The 21481-nt window shown below is 34.3% G+C and overlaps 1 protein-coding gene and 1 long non-coding RNA gene across 3 annotated transcripts in view; one reads left to right on the top strand and one right to left on the bottom strand.

Moving 5' to 3' along the window:
• Nucleotides 1-11792: 11792 nt before the first annotated feature.
• Nucleotides 11793-16293, top strand: LOC124640867. 2 transcript variants are annotated; one of them, XR_006985606.1, is made up of 3 exons: nt 11793-11909; nt 14910-15076; nt 15534-16293. It is a non-coding gene; the product is annotated as an uncharacterized LOC124640867 (long non-coding RNA). The 2 variants fall into 2 exon arrangements; XR_006985607.1 differs by lacking the exon at nt 11793-11909 and adding an exon at nt 11918-12223.
• LOC124640866 (NGFI-A-binding protein homolog) overlaps nt 12975-21481 on the bottom strand; it is a 34291-nt gene continuing 25784 nt past the window's right edge. Inside the window, exons 5-8 of the mRNA XM_047178806.1 lie at nt 17088-17163; nt 16023-16084; nt 15532-15607; nt 12975-15045 (exon numbers count right to left, since the gene is read on the bottom strand). Of these exons, the coding sequence (XP_047034762.1) occupies nt 14902-15045; nt 15532-15607; nt 16023-16084; nt 17088-17163 (358 nt within the window). The 3' untranslated portion in view covers nt 12975-14901. The remainder of the gene's footprint in view (nt 15046-15531; nt 15608-16022; nt 16085-17087; nt 17164-21481) is intronic.

Here is a 21481-nt window from a genome sequence, read left to right on the forward strand (position 1 = left end):
TTTAATTATGTAAGCTAAGATTTTCGCTGAATTGTTGGATAAATGGTTTTCGCGCACTTCTTTAGATTGCTGATAAAGTTTTTGCACTTCGATTTATGGATTCTTGCGCATAGTTTAAAATTCAATAAAGCTTACAGTTTTTAATTTGACGCTTTTTCATTTTCTTTTTCTTTCAGTTGACTTTCAAAGTCAAAAATATTTTTAGCTCGGTGATAATTTTGTTTTTTTTTTTTCAGAAGTGTGTATTTAAAACGGGTTGAAAGAAACTCATCATTCATTTTTAATTGAGGAGATGTTCATAACCAGTAAGTACATAATAAGTAGCTACGTAAGTATTTTAGGTATTAAGTAATTGGCGCTTACAATACATTTGCATTATTTACTTAAGGATATTTTATCAGTTTAGAGTTTTGTGTTAATATCTGGATTGATCTTTTCTTTGAAAAAGTTTAAGTGTGTAGATTTAAAAAGGCTACAAGTGCATAGACTTTTTTGCTCCATAATTATAAAGCTGGTCATGTTCATAAGGAAATAATGTAGTTATCTATGGGTTTCTGTATTTACCTACGTAAGTAAAGAACCATAACATAACGTTTACTGAAGACTAATGGACCAAACAATTTACGGTATAATCAAATGTTTAAACGTTTATCTATAGGATAAATAGTAAAATGACTATAATTGCAGTCATCTGACAGAGTATTAGCGTCACATATATTATTATTTGCAGCGCAAATAACTATGTGATGGATATACAAATGTGCAAGCGATTTAAGTGTTTTCAGTATTTTTATGAAGCCTTTATTATTATTTTTTATCTTCATCACTTAAAGAAACGTTTATTGCAAAATTGTAAGAAGTAGAAGCTTTATCAAATTGTACTTGACCTAGATATTACTTCCAATAAAACATTTTAATAAATATTATCTTCCATAATGAATGCTAAAAAAGATGTAACTCCGGAAGAAATATTATTTAGGTATTTCTCATGACCTTATCATAAAGTGGCGATTTTATATTGATAAGCGTATAATGGTACCTATTACAGTTTTGCTGGTAGCACAAAAAAACATGTCACTTCAGTAGGTACGATCTGCCTTGAGCAAGCATGGTGATTAACGCTCAATCCTTCTCTGTGTAAGAGGAGGCCTTTGCCCAGCTAGGGATGATAAAAAGGCTGATGATTTGACTTACCTGCTTGAAGCTTCCCCGACTTCTTTCTGCCTCCAATCCTGGTCTTCTTCACCACAATATGGACCCTATTCTTCGTATTATACACCTGGGACGGAGCATATCCTGAGCTACTAACATTAGGATTTAAAGAATATATGTTTCCTTTCTTTGCCCCATAAGACCCATAGCTTGGGAACCCTTGCAAAGAGGTCCCATATGTGTTGTACTCATGGCCAGTATTATAGACATACTGGTAGCATGGTTTAGGAGTCCCATGAGAAGAACCGGACCATTTTTTTCCATGACCATAGGAATATTGGCAAGTAGCCACAGGAGTTGGGTAACTAGGGTAGCTCGGATAGCTTGGGTAACTATGATCATGACCCTGGTTTCCATGGTAACCATGGCCGTACAAACTTTGGAATAAAGCGTCTAAAGCTTCGTAGTATTCGGGCGAATGGGTTGGGCTAGGCGGTTTGTAAATTAGAGGCGTTTTGAGACACTTTTGAGCATTTTGAGCAAGAATCAGAAAAACTGGAAATGATTGTATTAAGCTACAAATAGTTCCGTCTTTAACTGTCATGGTGTATCACTGTTGGAGTATTTAACAAAACTGATCAGATTTTTACAAAATTTTGTTGTTTCCATCAAAATTGGGTTATCAATTCAATCAGTAGTTATTTATTTCGTAAATCTCTTTATATTGTTGTGTAAGGCTATGCATCAGTTGTCCCTAAATGATTCTGTATGAGTTAGAAATAAAATTTAATTGGGTTTTGGGTATTGTTATTGTCACTGTTTAATGGCGATTGTGATTGATAACGATTACATATGGAATTTCCAGAACTTTCTATTTTGATAGAGATAGCATCGTTTCGAGTAGTATCACATGGTATAATATATCCTATTATACACATGTAATGCAATCTTAGTTACTACATAGCGTATTTCTGGTTTGACTCCCAGGTAGAGTAGATACATGACCCCCTAGGACTACATAGAGTGAGACATAGCAAAGATATAGATGGTTTGCTTACTTGGAAATGTTAGACCTACTTATTTAATTCCAGCAGCAAGAAGAATTGATAAATTAAATAACATTATCTGTATTTTTTTTAAGGAATAATGCTCAATCCTTCTCCGTGTGAGAGGAAGCCTGTGCCCAGCAGTGGGACGGTAAAAAGGCTGTAACACTAATAAAAATTGAAAATGATTTCAGCTAGAACACCAATAAGTTTTATCGATAAGAATGATCTATTAAATACAGTATCAAAGTCAATTGAAAGTTGCATTCAAAACATTAAATGAATCAGCTAACATTGATCTTAAATCTGACTTAATCACTGCAAGTCACACAGGCTTAGTAATTTCTTCTTCATCCATTGCTAGTTTTGTAGTTATTCTTGCTTGAACTTTAATACTTATCCTTCAATGTATTCTAATATAGGTATGTACGGAAATATAGGTGTATAATTTGTCACTGTCAAGCAACAAGGTTGTATCGACAATTTTGTTTATTGTCTATGACACGTTACTTTCAAATGATACCTTTTTTAGCTTCTATCTTGTGTTACTCATACTTACTAATATTATAAAGCTGAAGAGCATGTTTGTTTGTTTGAGTGCGTAAATATCAAGAACTAGTAGTTCTTTTTGAACAATTATTTCAGTGTTAGATACCCCATTTATCAAAGAAGGCACTATTTTGCGCTTTCAAAATGAAATAGCCTAGTTTAATATTTGAATGCGCAAAATAGTGCCCATGAGACAATGGCAAAACCGCGGGTGTGAGCTAGTTAAATAAAATAGGAGTTAAATAATGATAATTACTCTTTTATATTGACATTTAGTAAGTGGAAAATAAAATGGAAATTACTGACTTATGGAATTCCGTTTACATATGTCTGACATTTGTAAAATTCTTCGAGCGTGAGTTTGAGCGTAGGCGCAATGGGTACCTACTCATGACTAGTTTTTCCTAGAGATTTTTCTTGTAAATAAACCTATGAAGGTTTTCGGTGAAATATGATAAATCATGCAGCCCCTACATTCTGAAAACCTTTTACTTTAGAATTCGTTAACGTTCTGTGCCTATGTTTTCCCAAATCAACCAATACAAGTATTTACGTGACTAATTAAGAAATTGTCTAGTACCTAGGGGTTCGTTGACTGATGCGTAAGAATCGAATGGACAACAACAACCCAAGATGACCCAGAAATTAAAACGGGGATTGATTAAATAAATGGTCTGTCTAAAAAGTCTTAATCAAGATAGAGGGTTTCAAAGATATTTTTAAATATTCTAATAAAAACTACCAGATTTCCCAAAACGAAACATAAAATGACAACAGGCATAAAATATAATACCGAGAACTTTAATCTTAGATAATAAAACTCAGCAAAAACTCTACAATTACGTTTTTAACTGAAGTTTTTTGGCAAAACGTAACCACTTGTAAGTATTGTGAGCATTTTAACTTGAATCAAGCAAGGTCAATGCTGTTGACTCAAGCCTTTTAATATTTCAGTTCAAAGATATTAAAAAAATATATGACTCAATAGCATTTGAGTCTAAGATTTATTCGTGATAGTTAATGAACTTATCAAGGTTTAGGAAGCTTCTCAAGATTGCTAGATTTTCCCAAATTAGCAAGTTATAACATATTATAGTCAGTAAGAAAATATAATGCATATAGTAGGTAGCTGTCATAAAATATAGGGCTTGAAACCTTCAACTGATTCCTTTAAACGCTCGCTGGTAAAACAAATGAGTTTGTCAGATTATGGCCAACCAAGAACTAGGCCTACCAGGGCCATCCAGGGTTACCAAAGTGACCAAAGCCGCGCTTAGTAACCTTTTCGAACTATCTTACAGCTTCGACATAATAATGTCATAATTTTCACACTACATCAAAGGAGTTTGTGTATACAGGTTGCAACATTAGATCCATGAATTACACATGATTGTGACATATTTTTATCTCGAATAAAGGTAACTGCTGAGTCAAGTGACCATAGACATAATATTAGTAAACAGGACTGCGCATATAAACCCAAAAAACGAGCCGAGTGAAACAGTTAGTACGGAGGCTGTCTGTCCCTTTCTAATAGGGTGACTATGAGATTAAGCTATGTGAGACAAATCCGAATTTGCTAAGATTATTAAACACAGATTAGTATTGAAGTTTTAACTTACGCAGTTTGTGACCTTAAGATACTAATAAAGGCTTTTAATAATTAGCGGAAATTAGCAGTATAAAAGCAGGAAGATTCGAAGTGAAGACTGTTTTTTTTGTATTTCTACTTCATATATAGACTGCTGAGCCATTTATGTCGCCTTTCTTCATTTTTTGGGAAGCTATAACAATAGTACAACAGTTTTAAAATCCATCACCCATATTTTGACTCGTTACAAGAATTCATGGGCACCCTAGTTGTTAGGTTTACAAAAATGTTATTATTAGCTAACCTGTGGAACGATATATTGCAACCACCATAGGATTCACTTTTGCAAGTAGAAACGCAACACTTTTTCACCATTTTAATAGTTTAAATTGATTTAATACAAAAAAATATAAACAAAATTTTAAATGCTGATTACGCGCCAAGAATGTTCAGGGTTACCGCTAGAAAATAAAAAAAAAGCAAAATAAAAATTTATGTTGTTTATGTTTTAATAATAAATACGAATAAATTAATGCGATTGTTATTAATTTGTTGATTTACAATTGTTAAAATAAGATAAAAATATAAGTGATTCAATTGTTTTTGGGAAGACAAAACTTTTGATCACAACATTTTTTTATGCTGTTGCCAGCATAAAAAAATGTGTTGGAATGGTGTTAGAAAGAGACAAACAGCCTCCGTTCGAACTATCCCTCTCGGCTCGGATTTGCCTCTGTGTATTATGCAACCAATTTAGTACCTTATTGCGTTAGAATAGAGTTCATTTTCGTAAATATATATTTTGAGCGTGCGCAATCTTGTTTAGTAATATTATATCTATGCAAGTGACAGGCTTTGACACATTTTGATTTAGTGTCTATGTCCGGCTATCGGCGGCCTTTCTCCTATGAAGGCTTGTCGTCTTGAATGCTGTGACTAACTACTATTTACTTAATGATATCTGTAAAAATATTAGAAGGTTCGGTGTTAACTTTGTTTGTTTAGTGTGCTCTCGAAAACAACGAAACCGATGCGAAAAATCAATCAACTGTTTTAGATAACAAACGGGAATTGTCACGGTGTGCATATGAAACGTATATAGGGGGAATCGGTAGTACTTAGGTATAAATACAATTTAGCACCATACAATGTTATCAAAATATAAAGATCGAATATGAACTCTTTTAACACTTTTAATTTGTCCTTCAAGTAAGCTACGCATATCCGGTAGAAATATCATTCAGAATTTCCGATACGTTTAATTAAAGTAAAGGCCATACCATGAAACACTCGACCCTTTCTAAGAATGTGATAACTTGTATATCTCTGTCCCATGACACAGCAGTACTCGTAAATTGTAACTGCTTAATTTGTAGACTTTGTAGTTTACCTATCACGCTTTATAAGATCGTGAGATACAGCCTGGTGACCGTCGCACAGACGGACAGCGAAGTCTTATAGTTCGGCCATTCAGAGAATGCGTTCCTGACACGTCGCGATTGAACTGACGACGTAATAACATTCATTGATTATTGATATAATAATGTTGTTTTAATGCTCCTCAATTGTTAAAACGGTAAACAACCAGCAAAAATATTTTTATCGTAACTGCAACGCCATTGCAAAGTTACGTCGTCAGTTCAATCGCGACGTGTCAGGAACGCATTCTCTGAATGGCCGAACATAACATGGTGTCGTTTTACGTTTTAGATGCGTAACCCTAAAAAGCAATAAATAATGTAATGACACTCGACACCCACACTTAAAAACCGGTATTAATATACATATTGGTTCTTGTTTTGCAATTACTGCGTGTTACTCGACAATTAGTTATTTGTAGTACTGCGTTGTATGTCTCCTTTTATGTAATCAATTAACTATATTTCAAACTTTAGTCAAAATTATGTATTTATATAGGTAACAATTAGACAAACTGGTCAACTTTGTTTTAAAATCCACTCTGGTTAAGCACAACTCAAAAAATGCCAACTGCGAGTTTTCACGGGGAATATTTGTACATCCTAAGGAGGTCCTATATTGTGTCTCCTATAATGTTTCAAATTTTATCATTTCAGCAGTAATTAATAAAAAGGGGCCTCTACTAGGGTTGCCACCCGTACTTTATTATAAAGTATTGTACTTTATTTCAACTAATTGTACTTTATACTTCATGAAAACAATAAAGTACACGAAAATACTCTTTTTAAATAATTTCTGAACGCAACCTAACCTCAAATGTCATAATGTCTACAATGTCAGTGTTATTGTCATTGTCACAATCGTTCAGTAGAATTTGATAAAAACCGCAAAAAAACAATAAAAAATAATGTTTTTAAACAAAATAATAAATAAAAATAAATTGTACTTTATTTTTATACTGTGTACTTTTTTTTTCTTACCTATTATTACCAATGCACTTTATCTGCCAAAAAAAAAGGTGGCAACCCTAGCCTCTACCTCTACCTCGACAAAAAAACTCATCCTCGACAGACGCTGAACAGCTTATGCGTGCTAGTGTGCCTTAATGTAATTCTTTGTTTAGTTTTGAACACGTTACTCCAATTGATGTACTAAATGTTTTTAAAACTCTTAAATTAAAAAATACGGGTGATTTTTGGGATATTTCGATCAAGCTGTTAGGTAATATAATTGACGTTATTGCTCCCTACCTTGCGATTACATTCAACAAGTGCATTGACACTGGTGTTTTTCCTGACCTCATGAAACACAGTAAAGTCATACCTCTATTTAAATCAGGAAACAAGACGGACATTACTAATTTCAGACCTATTTCCATCTTACCTGCGTTTAGTAAAATTTTTGAAAAGTTGATACTCAAGCAGCTGCTACGATATTTCAATGTAAATAGCCTCCTTCATACAGAACAATATGGCTTTACAAAAGGTCGTTCAACCTCAGATGCTGGTGTTGCCCTTTTAAAACACATTTATAATGCATGGGAAAATTCTCAAAATGCTATTGGGGTCTTCTGTGACCTTTCCAAAGCTTTTGATTGCGTCCATCACGATACACTTTTACGCAAATTACGCTGTTACGGAGTCCAAAACGGAGCTCTAAACGTAATAGAATCTTATCTCCAACATAGATTGCAATGTGTAGATGTAAATGGTGCTAAATCATCGGGCCTTCCAGTTCAGCTAGGTGTGCCACAAGGCTCAATATTAGGTCCATTCTTATTCTTAGTGTACATTAATGATTTACCTTACCACCTCAAAAATATCTGCGATGTTGTATTATTTGCAGATGACACATCTCTTATCTTCAAAGTTGACAGAAATAGAGAGCAATTTGACGACGTAAACAGTGCACTCTCAACAGTTACGCACTGGTTTACAACAAACAATTTAGTACTAAATGCTAAAAAAACAAAATGCATTAAGTTCACTTTGCCTAATGTAAAAAACCTAGGTCCTAATGTTATCCTAAACAACGAGGTTCTTCAAACCGTTGCATCTACCGTGTTTTTGGGTATAACAGTTGATACAAAACTTCAGTGGGGTTCACATATTTCTAGCCTCGCGGGAAGGCTTAGTTCTGCTGCCTATGCCGTCAGAAAAGTTAGACAGTTCACTGACGTCGACACTGCGCGATTAGTGTATTTCAGCTATTTTCACTGCGTCATGTCCTACGGTATTTTGTTGTGGGGCAAAGCCGCTGATATAGAGAATATATTTATTATACAAAAACGTGCTATTCGTGCTATATACAAATTAGGTACCAGAACTTCCCTCAGAGAGTTGTTTAAAGAAATTGGTTTTCTCACTGTAGCATCACAGTTCATCTTTGCCAACATTATGTATATTAGACAGAACCTACATTTATATACCAAAAAAAGTGAAGTCCATAGCATTAATACTAGAAATAAGCATAAACTGTGTGTACCCTATCACCGGCTTCATAAAGTGCATGACACATTTCTGGGTTTAGGTATTCGTTTTTATAATAAGCTTCCTTTGACCTTACAAGAACTGCCGTTTAATAAATTCAAAGAACAAATTAAGGCTGTTCTTATAAAAAAGGCATATTACACCATCAATGATTATTTGAATGATAAAAATAGTTGGTCGCCATGATGAACGCAAGACAGCTATATTAGCTATATTATTTAGATAATTTAAATTTCTCCCATTCAATCTCTTGACTCAATGACATTTATTTTATTTTGATTTATTATTTAATTATTATTTTTTAATGTTTTTACATTATTGACAAGATACATTCTTTGTATTAATTTTCTGTTTTGGATTTTAGTAAATAATACTACTTAGCGGGAACTGATAATTTAATCTTGATATTGAGTTGTGTAGCAGTGAGTACGTCATGCTCCCTTAGACGGCACTGCTTGCGGTAGCGTCGGCGGTCGGGTTGCCTCCCTCCCTCAAAAATGTGCGAGGGGGGCGATGGCTGATCCTCGCGTTATGCTCGTGAACGGGTGCTGCTTGTGGTGCCAGGTCGTCTTACTGACTATCTATTAGTTTTTTTGTTTTTATTTGTAAACTCTTTTTATTTTACATATGTTCTGGCTGAGCGGTCTAATTTACTAGTTTACAAAAGAATAGCACATGTAGGTGGGCACTCCCTGATATTCTATTAAGTGTAAATATTTGGAGGCTATAATTTTCTGTTCATCAAACATATTCAATGCTTGAGTTAGTTAAGGTATGTAGGGTGAGTGCTAGCTAGCATGTGGTGTATACATTATTTTTACTGTATTGTCCTCTTTTGTAATATACAAATTAAATTGTATACAAATGTACATATCAAACAATGTTTAAGGTTCTTCTAACCGAACAGACAGACATATGTTGCTGGGGAGTTTGTTGCGCCACTTCTTCTTCCCAGCAAAAACACATAGGAAGTGGTGAAGGGTGGGCGTTTTGGGGGCTGTCTTTTGTAAATTTTTTTTTTGACGTTCGAAAAGTGCTGTTTTGCAGCCAAGTTTGAATAAATGACTTTTGATTTTGATTTTGATTGATACCCATGACGGGGCCCTGTGGACAATCTTGTAAATAAATATTCAATATTCAACAATTAGCACATATTATTGCTCAGTCTACTTAAAATTCTCCTGATTAAATGATTCACTTTTATTTCCATGGTTTCTTCTGACACTTATCTCACTATTTGCCGGAATTCCGGATGTTGACATTGAGATCCGTACAGAAAACCCAATGTCCGGTATATCCGATCCGATTTGTATGCGAGAGTAACTTTGTGATCTCATTGTCACACATGATATAATTTCTGACTACTGGCTTTAGATTTATTGGAATTGTTTACTTGTATATAGGATCCGGTTTTTTCTTTAATGAATGATCTCTTTTAGTTAGTATCCTTCTTGGTAATACACATTTTATTTTTATTAGAAATAAGCATGAAGCGAAAAGTGATTTTGAAGACGGTGGTGACGTCCTTGACAATAGCTAAACTGATTGCCATCTGACTTTTCTTTGCTATGTTGGGGTCGGCAGCTAATCTAACCACTATCAATATTACCTGGACAATAGTTAGTAAGAACACATTGAAATAAGTTCATTACAGGAGCTCCTTTACTCATTATTATTATTTAAGTGTGTCTAAGCCAACCAGTCTTACCTAGAGGTAAGGGGATCCCTAGGTAATTAAATTGGGCTGAGGAGTTCAGACGGTCAGATAGATAGTCGCACCTTGAAAAACACTGGTACTCAGCTAAATTTCGATTATACTGAAAGCTGACCCCAATATAGGTGAGAAAAGGCTAAGCAGATGATGATTTAAGTGTGTGGTTTTTCTTTGCAAATCAATATTGTATGTACCTATCATCATGTAAGGTCCAAAAATCCCAACAGGAATGCGGATAAAATGACCAGATCAATTTCCTCTACCCTTAACCTAAATTACGTGTTCTACGCTAATTATTGTGCGTAATGCAGTACATTATGAATAATCTAAGCTGACCTTACGCCTTGAGAAATTACGAGTTTTTCCTACACAAGTTGGTAAATGGTACGTACCTTAGCTACCTACAAGAATGTCTTGTCTTGCATACTTTGATAATAATTCACTAGAATTTATGGATTACAAGCAATTTATATTAAAAACAATTTAAGTGGTAGGTATCATTTATCCGTTTTTTTTTTCAATTTCGCAAAATTAGGTCATAATAGTTTCTGGAATTTTATTTTATGCTGTCTGATGTGTTTTCCATTTGCGTACGCTTTCCGCATAAGTAAACTGGTCCAAATCGAACGAAAAGTTTTTGCGTTTAAACCCTCAGTGTCACAAAGCACAGACGTCCATTAAACTGAGTTCTGAGGACAATTGTAAAATCTCGGGATACACTCGTAGCTATAATTTGTATAAGGGATAGAAAACTGCTACCAGTATCAGCATAAAAAGTAGCTTTTCCTTTCTTAGGATCTAGAATATCTGTGTGTACACACATTTATAGAATAGAATATAATTGATTTTCTTGAAATATGGTTACAATTATAGGTCTTAAAATACAATTATGTTTCTTCATATCTCGCCTCATATTCATGCAAAAATATGAAAGGGCATAATTCTCAATTAATTTTATTTGAATCGGTTAACGATATTTCCTGTGTGCTATAACTTCTAGGACGATTGTTTTACCACAAAATAGGTGTCACTAAATGAAGTCATTACAGAAAAAAGGACAAACAAAACAATCTAAGTATATCATCTTACGTTATATTATTCACAGCATGTACCTACTTATATCGATTAAACCAACCTTATTAGTAATCCGAGTGGCTCACAATGAGGTCAGGGTCTGACAAGATGACCGGCTCGCGTCTGACTCGAATGTTCAATATTTAAACGAAAAATATCACTCGAGAAGCGCCGGTTTTTCCATAAATCGATTTATTTGATAGTTAAATTACGTGCGTATGGAGTAGTATACTGCAAACTAAACAGTCGACCGACAGTTGTCCCGATGGTTGACCAAACAACAAAATCTTGATTCCAATCAAAGTTTTCAGTCGGTCTGATACCGTCAAAATAGGTACCTGATCTTTGTAATGTACGTTCTTCAATTCATTTTCATACTCATTTTTATGAGCCTAAACATACTATCGGCTGAGTAAAAGTTTGTAATGTGTACAGTCTAAATATACATAGGCTGGAAAGACCCCGATGGTCAAGTGAATCAGAGATTGGACGTAGTTATGCAGAAACGTTCCAACCCACTGTACGCGTAAATGCTTATATCTCAAATTAAACTTGAATTTGAGATATAAGCATTTACGCGTTTCAGTTGTATTCTTTTTTATTCTAACAAGTAAAGGTATTAGAGGTTTTATTGTTGAATTATATTGAGTTTAGATAACCATATGCTAAATTTTAGGCTGTTCAATCACAATAACTCGATTTCGGGTGACTTGTGGGTTGGAACGTTTCTGCATAACTACGTCCGATTGTCCGTCAGATAGCTGTGCCTATCTCGCACCAAAGTGATGGTTGAATTCACTGATGATTCAAAAGAGTCATCATCAAGAGTAATTGAGTTTTATTACTGTGTTACGTATTTGTGAAATTGTTGTGTAGTAAGTACTAAATTGTGCAATAAGGGTGCAATTCATTATTTTCACTGTTTTTTCGGGCTTTATTTCTTTGCTGAGGTATTTTTTTTGATCTGGTCAAGCTAAATGTATATAAGTACTTACTAATATTGTAAAGCTGATGAGTTTGGCTGTTTGCAAGCCCTAATCAAAGAAGCTACTGGCCGATTTGAGAAATACATTCAGTGTGTACAGTCATTCTTTTATAAAGAAGATCATAGGCTACTTCATCGGTTGTGCCCGAAGGAAGTGTGTAGTTTCCACGGTATGGACGCGAGTGAAACCGCTGGCGGAAGCGAGTAAGTACCATCAGTCATCCAGTACCTATAAAGTACTTTAAGCTAACAAATACAACTTTAGATGTAATATTTTGTGAGTAAAGATGATTGACCTCACATCTGAATTGGAAAGTATATCTAACCTTCCCCTATTGCTACACTATCAATGTCAAAATTCGTATAATTCTTAGATTGTGTTAATCTTCATAATGCACAAAGTACAAGGTAATATAACGGTATTTAATACATTTTGTGGTTTTGTTCATTATACTCTTCCGCCATTTTGTATTTTCCCGAAGGTTTAGATATTTTGAAATATTTTTGTGGTGATTAATTGGTATTTCAAGCAAGGAAGAAGCAATTTTAGCTTCTTTTTATAAAGAAAAAACTTATAAAAACATATGCCAATAACACGATTTTATAAAAATAGTAAAAATAATGTGTTCGATTGCAGTTTTCGCAAGTAAGTACAAATATAATGCAAATCTAAGTTATAAGGGTGAAGGAAAATATCTTAAGGAAACTTGGACTTTAAAGTCTTAAATGGCCAATCCACCTTGAACAAGCGTGGTGATTTACGCTCATTTTTCTCTGTATGAAAAGAGGCATGTGCCTAAATATAAAAAAAAAAACTTTTCTGACGATGATACTTAGTAGACTCTTCAAATATCTTTAAGTTTTTTTGATAACACCTGTGTAGTCAATTCTATAAATACATGAGTTTTTTTTACTTGCGGTTAGTCTTAACCTTCAAGTGAATAAAACAATCGTCGTGGTATAAACATAGTATTTATTTTCCTTAAAACTAAATCTATTCAAACACGTTATGGCTCGCAATGCTGATTTTACTAACGTTTATATATTATTTACACATTTATTTTATAATTTGTATAGTTTTCTGTGTTTTGTTCACGATTTTATGACTTGCTTTATGATTTTATGAATTATTTTGCATGTTAACATAAATAGCATTTTTTTTGCTGTTATTTTGTCAATTAATACAATCAAAATTAACAAAATACTTGAATTCTTAAATCCCTTATATACAGAAGAAATTATTTATTCACGTATGTTACAAGAGTAGTTACAAAAACACAGCTTTTGAATTTTGAGATTTTAGTCTTCATGTAGTTTGTAATTTTGACTATGTTAAGAGACTTTTGTTGCTAACTCTACCTTATATTTTTTCATCTCTATTCACCAAATGATTACCTCCAAATAATTAAAACATAGGTAATTTTGCGCTCTGTTTTTGTAGCGAAAATTGATGAAAATACTAAAAAGTATTAAGAATAAGGAAATCTACACATGTTCAACTCAGATCTTCAATTGTTTCATTTTATATTTTTTTTGCATGAAATATGAGTGCTACAAAAATGGGATAACATACTCATAAACTGTAATGTTTTTTTTATATTATAAGGACATTGGACGGTCATAAAAAAGTAAACAATAAACACAGAAAAATCACCTTTGAAAACATTGCAAGGAGCGGGTTGCACCAATGATCACTTTATTTGGATTCAATTAACTATATATTAATTATGTACCTGTCAATTAATGGCATATATGAATATATCATCGTTTAATGCTTTAACTGCAGTTACGTAAATTAAATGCGTCTTTAATTAATATTATTTATGAATAATTTAACCATTTATTTTATGTGTCATAAATTGAATGACAATTAATTGATATTTATTGGTCACGTGGTATTTGTATGGTGTTTATTTATGTACCTGGGGCCGAGGCTGTAGGTAGTGACCTATTGTTACAAAAATTTGTTCAAAAAAAAATGGTTATATTCTTTCAAGTTGCAGTTATATTTTTTTGCGTGTGAAGAAATCTTTGTTTATTTACAAAAGTCTTCACCAATTAATGACAATCTAATTTATCAGGAATGCTATATAATTGAACAGTTTTGAAAAACAAAATGATCAGTTAATGCAACCCGCTGGTTTAAAGTTAAACCAATCGATAGATATAATGACTACAAGGCATATTATGGCTTTACTTACACCTAACTAAGAAACTAAATATTTACAAAAACATATAAATTAGTTACATTTTTGGTGGAATGTATTTTGTACACTCTGTGTCAGTTTTTATATTCTTTTTAGAGAACAAATTAATAGTCATTGCATTCATTAATAAATGGGATCATGATAAACTTTTCAGAGAAGTTTTTTCTTTTTTTTAATATTTATTGAGTTGTTATTTCCCCAGTTAGCATATTTTTTTCAATTGGAATTTTATAGGTTTGCATCTCAGTTTCGAACCCGTTGGTATTTTTAAGACCTCTGATAATTTTATACGACACAATTAATGATTTCATTTCTTAAGTTACATTAGCATTTTTTGTCTAAATTCGTAGCTTTTTTTGCTAAAACCTTTTTGGAACTGGCGTAAATCTTGTAAGCGCTTGTTTTCAGAAGAGAGCTTGTTATCTTAAGAGATGTTTGTCATGTCTTCTTTATAAGACATGTTCCTCAAAATAGCATAACTCAATTGACGTTTCAAACACCTATTGAAAACAAAAACGAGCACGAGAGAGATTCTTCGCCCGAAGGTATTCAGGTGATGCTGCTGTGTCTACACAACAGGAACACAACACAACACATTAAAAAAAGGATTTCGAGTTTGAATTCCTCAACCAACTCCCATATAATTTGTCGACATTCTCCAAGCTCTATAGATGTTCAATTAGAATGGTTCCTGGCAGCGTGCGGGAGCAGCGCGTGCGGCGGATGCGGCGCGTGCGGCGGCTGCAGCGCGGGGTTGGCGACGGCGATGATGCTGTCTCCGCGAGCCGCCACCACTTGCGGACGAGACTCTTCGGCTTCCTGGTGATGGAAAATGATAGTTGTGTTAAAGGTGATAGGGGTCAATATTGAATCTCTAAAAAAAACGTAGAAAGGCGCCTTTGGAAGGTTTACATGCTCTTAGCTTGTATTCCGATATGGATTCTGCCTATTGAAATCGAAACTTCAGTTGAAGGGTAATTCTAGTTGGTTAGTTGGAAGTAAACTTCCAACCAGTCTCCAACTAGAATTGCCCTTTTTTAACTTGGTTAAGTTTTAACTTGGAAAGTTGGATGTTGGAAGTAAAGCCAAACAGTAAAAACTGTGATAGTAAATGCCTTGCTTGAGTAGAAAGCATATACCATGCTGAAATTATCCCACACTGCGCTCTTTAATAAGGATGCCCAGCGTGGTCAGCATGGGCAAATCCCCCTAACAATAAAAGTATCTAGATCAAATAATATTACTAAAAAAAATCTTGATGCTTATAAGAAATGGTGTGTGTTAAGTATGTTATCTGATACTCACAGGTGGTGGAGTGCTAGTGCTGGAGTAGGAACACCTGGAGTCGGCGTCATCACTCTCCGCCTTCACGCCCCACCAGCTGGAAACGAGAACGACCCATTTAGTACATCTGTATTATCCAATATAATAACTATTGGAAAGACACTCGACAGTATGTAGAAATACTGCAAAATTTTCTGGCCGATATATGGCAGGATTTCGTTGGCTATAGTTTATTTTGAAGGTAATCATGAATCGAATCTAAAACTTTTCGTTAATCGGTTTACCATTTATCTCCATATACTGATTTACGAGTCTGATGAAACTAGATGAGACTAGATAGCTAATAGCCTACAATAAAATTACTGCTTAGGAATTCCCATTTAAAATTATTATACTCGTAATATGCGTCAAATGAAAATCACTACTTTTGGATAAGGAAATCATTATTCAGTGCCATATAAATGGACTAAAGGCACAAATTGCTGAAATTCTAGTTGGATCGTTCTATTCACCTGTTGGAATTACTCCTGGCCGCGTCAGGACTTGCTCGGATACCATTTCCTTCCTCGCCTTCCTAGATATAACAGAAGTTTATTTATTTATAATGATTATAAAGACATTATGTATCAATTCTCTTTCTACAATTTATAAGCTCCAATAAATTAGGTGTAATCAATTTTGAATACATTGTGTCTGGTTTTTTGAGTTTAACTCTTAAATAACTTATTAAAGAAATAAATAGGTTAGTATCAGAAATTATAATAAATCATGCAAACCTATAAATTAAAGTATTTTTTCTACTCACCGGATCAGTATTGCCATTACCATTCTAAAACAAAATGTGCTACAGTGCATACCAAATTAATGAGAATTAGCGCAGGCATTCGATTGAGTCATGCTTACCTTTTACTCTAACAATGCAAATAAAAATTAAATGCAATATGTATGAATAATAGATTATTGCGTCACCGAAACCGAAGGAATTAGATAAAGTACTGAACATTAGATATTTAATAACTCAGTACTTTAAATTCAGAGAGTGCCCCAAGGACGTACAATAGGCCCTTTTATTTAATTTTGACCTGAATCTTACTGAAGTTAATCAGAATTCATTCTGATTGGAATATTATTATGATTAGTCCGTTACCAATCATTCAAGTTAGTAACAATTTCCCATTTTATAGTTATTGTGAGGTTTCATGTGAATTATGGAATCTTTTGGTGGAACGAATATTTTTTCCGCTCATAAAAGTTACAGCCTATTTACCATTTTGTTGGTCTTGTTAGCGTTGATGGAAAGTATGTTCATCAAATTGATTCAAAGTGATTTCGAAAATTCTGCTGGAACTATCTGTGTAGGTAATTCTGTCTTATTGCCTGACTTTCAGATCCGTTAAAGACTATCGAATAAATTGTTGTTTTGTATTTAAAAACATACAGAAACCGCTTTACAAGCAAGTTATTCTTTCTCTTAAAACCTAAGATTCCACAAGGCACATGTCTCCGCATTCCTAGCATCCCCTAGCTATGTAGTAGTGTTAGTGCTATGCAGTGAGGTCTACAGTGGGAGGCGCGACCTGGCGCGGTCGCTTGGGAGGCGTCTCCTCCTCGTCACGCTCTCGATCCTCGCCTGTTGATGCTGTTGGTGGCAGCCTGGAAAGAGAGATAGATCTGGTTAGCTTTTTTTTAAGATTTGGATTAGTACCCTTAATGTTATCACTAATCTGCCTGATATGTTTCGTCTGTTTATCAGAATATTCGTTGCAGAATTAAACTTCGTGAAAACATAAGTTATTATAGTATATTCAGAAGTCTCTGAGAGATATAAAAAGCATTGTGGTGTAACGTTCATCCCAGGTCTATCCTACCCTAATGGATGTATCATTGCATAGAGATGGTAATTCATCTTTTTGGAAAATGATTAGATCAAATCAAAATCAGTTACCAAGAGTAAGTCAAAGGGCACAGAAGGCACAGAAGAACTATTTTGACCTGTTGGCTTGCAGTCCTAAGTATAGAATATGTACAAATTCCTAAGAGATATATCATACTAGACTTACTCGTGCGCGCTATATAAAGTTATTTTATTAGCTCTGTGATTTATTGCAGCTTTAATGGCTATTTATATAGCTAATAGAACAATAATATCTATTAATCTTTAAGCAAGTATCTGCTCAGACAGAATACTAATCATTGCAACAATGAATGCAGTTTTATAGTTATCTCACGTCTTAGATTTAATCCTTGACCTTATAATAAATTATTGCTTAGGTATTTTTGACTAAATTCTGAAAAATCGCTGTGAGACAGAAAAGTGTTATTTGGAACACGTTTCCAAGATGGATTCAATCTAACTACCTATAAGGAAAACCACTCATATAGGTACGGGGTTTAAATTATTATTAACTGCTCTACTACAAGTGTGTGTTCTAGTACACATGTTAATTTAAAAAGGGAACAAATATAATGACCACCATAAAATGCTTTGATACCAAAGACTATAAAACCACTTGACTGCGCATACAGTGCCCCGACGCTCGCCAAACGTTAGTGATTTTGCGCGTACTATAAGGCTACGATCAGTACGATCCTTTAGTAGCGACCAAGTCTATGACCTGCGAACACGCTAAATTACTGAGGATTTTATTTAGTAAAAAATAAAAAAAATGCCTACATGCGTGATGAAATGGTGCGGGACACAATCCAGGACATCTAGTTACAAAAAGGATGGCATCGGCAAGTATCAGTACCAAAAGGATGATGGGTAAAATTGGCCGGTATATCCAATAAAAACCATTTGCATATCAAATGATAGCTTAGACCCTAAGCTTCATTTTTTGTTATGGGCACAACCTTGTAAACCACCGGAGAACGAAGATATGACACTTGATAGCATAGGACAGCCTAAGAACTTGAACCACTTCATTCTGTATGGGAGCGATGTTTAAGTGCATTATATTATTGTCCATATTAGTCAGAACATATCACACAAGGTGTCTGTGCCCATATTTTCCGAGTTTATTGAAAAAAAAAAGATTATTTAGCAGGTAGTACTTACAACGTATGGTTTACGTATTCCACCGTTCCGGCGAGTCTAACCCTTATATCCAATAAAAACCATTCGCATATCAAATGATAGCTTATACCCTAAGCTTCATTTTTTGTTATGGGCACAACCTTGTTAACCACCGGAGAACGAAGATATGACACTTGATAGCATAGGACAGCCCATGGCCTTGAACCACTTCATTTTGTATGGGAGGGCTGTTAAGTGCTTTATATTATTGTCAATATCAGTCAGGACGTGTCACAGAAGGTGCATGTGTCCATATAAAAAAAGAAAACAGTTGGTGTAACTATTCCGCTGTTCCAGTGACTTTAACCGGCATAGCCAATAATATCCATTTGCACATGAAATGATAGCTTATACCCTAAAATTCAATTTTTGTTATGGGTGGAACATTGTTAACCACTGGGGAAAAAAGATATCAGTCCTGTAAGCCTACGACTGCCTAGTGAATTAAACTACATTGGCAGGGATATAAGGAAAACCTATCTTTTTATTACAAATAACGTAGCTTTTCCACCACTGAAAGATTTTTCAAATCAGTTCAGTCAAGTTCAGAGCCCATTTAATGCAAATACTTGTCGTGAGTACTTGCACAGACATCATCTAATGGCCAGGATAATATATCTTGCTTTGAAATATAATCCTGTGGAATTAGAGATGTGCTGGCATCAATCTATCATCATCAATGACTGTCGACTGTCCTGGCTAACAAGCCTGATGTGCCATATGATGAGAACTCTGTGAAATCTGACAAACAACTTAAATAACTTTATTCTACTGATTAAACCGGACTTGACCACCCGTTTGGTTACTATTTGTGCATCACTACATAGTATAAGACAAAGTCGCTTTTTCAGTCCTTTTATCCCTACGTCCCTATGAAAGCTTAATTCTTCCAAACTACGCAACAGATTTTGATGCAGTTTTTTAATATATTATTCTATTCAAAGATAGAGTGATTGAAGAGGAAGGTTTGTATGTGTAATAACATTCGTTAAATAGTGAGTAAATACTGTTTTCCCGTGCGAAGCTGGGGTGGGTCGCTACTTTTGTAATAATTCGACAACCCAGGGCCGACTATCCTGGTGCCGCAGAACGAGGATATGTTATCTCCAATAATGGAAATAATATACGGTGGTAGAAGTAAAAGTTTTTATGTTTTGTTTTGCTATTAAAACAATTATGCGTAGTTAAGACCGATTTTAATTGATAGTCTACCCTAGGCTTATTTAAATAAGTGATGAGTTGACGAAAACACATCATACAATGATTTTTCCTACTATGGATCTTATTTTAACATAAAAAAAAACGGTGCAAAAAGTATAAATCTTTTGTGCCCGACTGTACTTATTTCCGGTAGATTCTTGACATGAACTGTTTTATTTCAGTAACTGTAGGGTATAAGCAATAATCTAATATACATTAGAACTTTATTGGTTATCAGGCCAGGGTTCATACAAAATTGCCCATCATCCTTTGGCTTTGATTTAATTATATTACGAAATACCACAGGGGTCTATTTAAATTGGTGGTTGGTGAACCGCGCTTCCGCTCGTTGATGTCTTTTGGGAAAGTCCCTTTCTTTCATTAAGAAATACTAATACGTCCATCTCTTTCTTGCCCTTTGTATTCTTATCGATGAAATTTGGGCTGTTACCTTTAAGGTCGAAGTGGATATCGATAATAGTACATTTACATTAATTAAAAAATATGTTTTATTTTGGCTAATGAGTTAATTAACTGACCATAGCGACGACAGAGGCAGCTGTTCCTGGTGCCTCCACAAATTACTTTTAATGTAATCGAAAAAATAAATATTTTCATTTTAGATTTTTGAAGATTCCAGAAATAAAAGAGAAGTGGATATATACTATCAATAGGGAAAATTGGACCCCAACAAAATACAACGTTGTTTGCTCGAGGCACTTCACTCCCGATTGTTTTGAAAAAATAAAACAATGCCGACGTTTATTTAAAACATTAATTCGAAAAACTCATACTAAATGAATACATTTTAAGAATCAATAATTGTCTTGTACAGAGTTCTTTTTTGTAATAGACTTATTTGATTAAATATTCTTATACGATTTTTATTGAGTATTTATTACTACGATGAAATGCATTATATCGATATTTTTTAATTGAAAGAGAGTCATCCCTTGCTGGGCGTACTCGTGCAACTCGACCTTGAACTGACCAGGGGTGTAGCCGCGAATAATGTCGCGTCCCCCGGCCCGCAGCGGTGAGTCGTGTTCTTAGAAGAAATTGGCGAGTGCGCTCTCTAGTGGTTATTTACTTTATGTTTGATACCCTAAGTTTTGTAACCAGAAATATCTACTGAACACCAGAAAAATAAAGTCTAAAAATGTAATAGTACCAGCTATTTTAGTCACGACTTCACTTTAAATTGTATTCGACCACCAAATTTAGTAAATGATCACCAACTCTTGACGACCAAATTAATGTATTATTTTTGCCTAAATAAGTCACTGTGATTGCCATAAAATGTAGGCTTATTACCAAATAAAGTATTATGATGCCATATTAAGTTATGTGTCCGGCTTGCAATGCATGCGTGAGTATGACGAGTGACAGGGGAAAATGGAAGAAAATGACATATTGCGCCGACCCCAAGTAAAATTGAGAACAGGGCAGGAGAAAGAAGAAGAAGAATGTGTTTCTCAATACACTCCCTCGAAAACACACTCTTATCGCACTGTTTAGAGGCATGCAATAGACAATTTTCCACCCTAGTGCAGGAAAAGGGTCCCCATAATGTTATTACATTTATTGTATCAGGCCGAACTTATTTTTTTCTAGTCAGTTTACTAAAACAGGATAGCAAGATGTAAAAACTTTGATTATCATTTTATATTAAAACGCTGGTATAATTTTGATGAT

The sequence above is a fragment of the Helicoverpa zea genome, chromosome 21, assembly GCF_022581195.2.
Source record: "Helicoverpa zea isolate HzStark_Cry1AcR chromosome 21, ilHelZeax1.1, whole genome shotgun sequence".
NCBI lineage: Eukaryota > Metazoa > Arthropoda > Insecta > Lepidoptera > Noctuidae > Helicoverpa > Helicoverpa zea.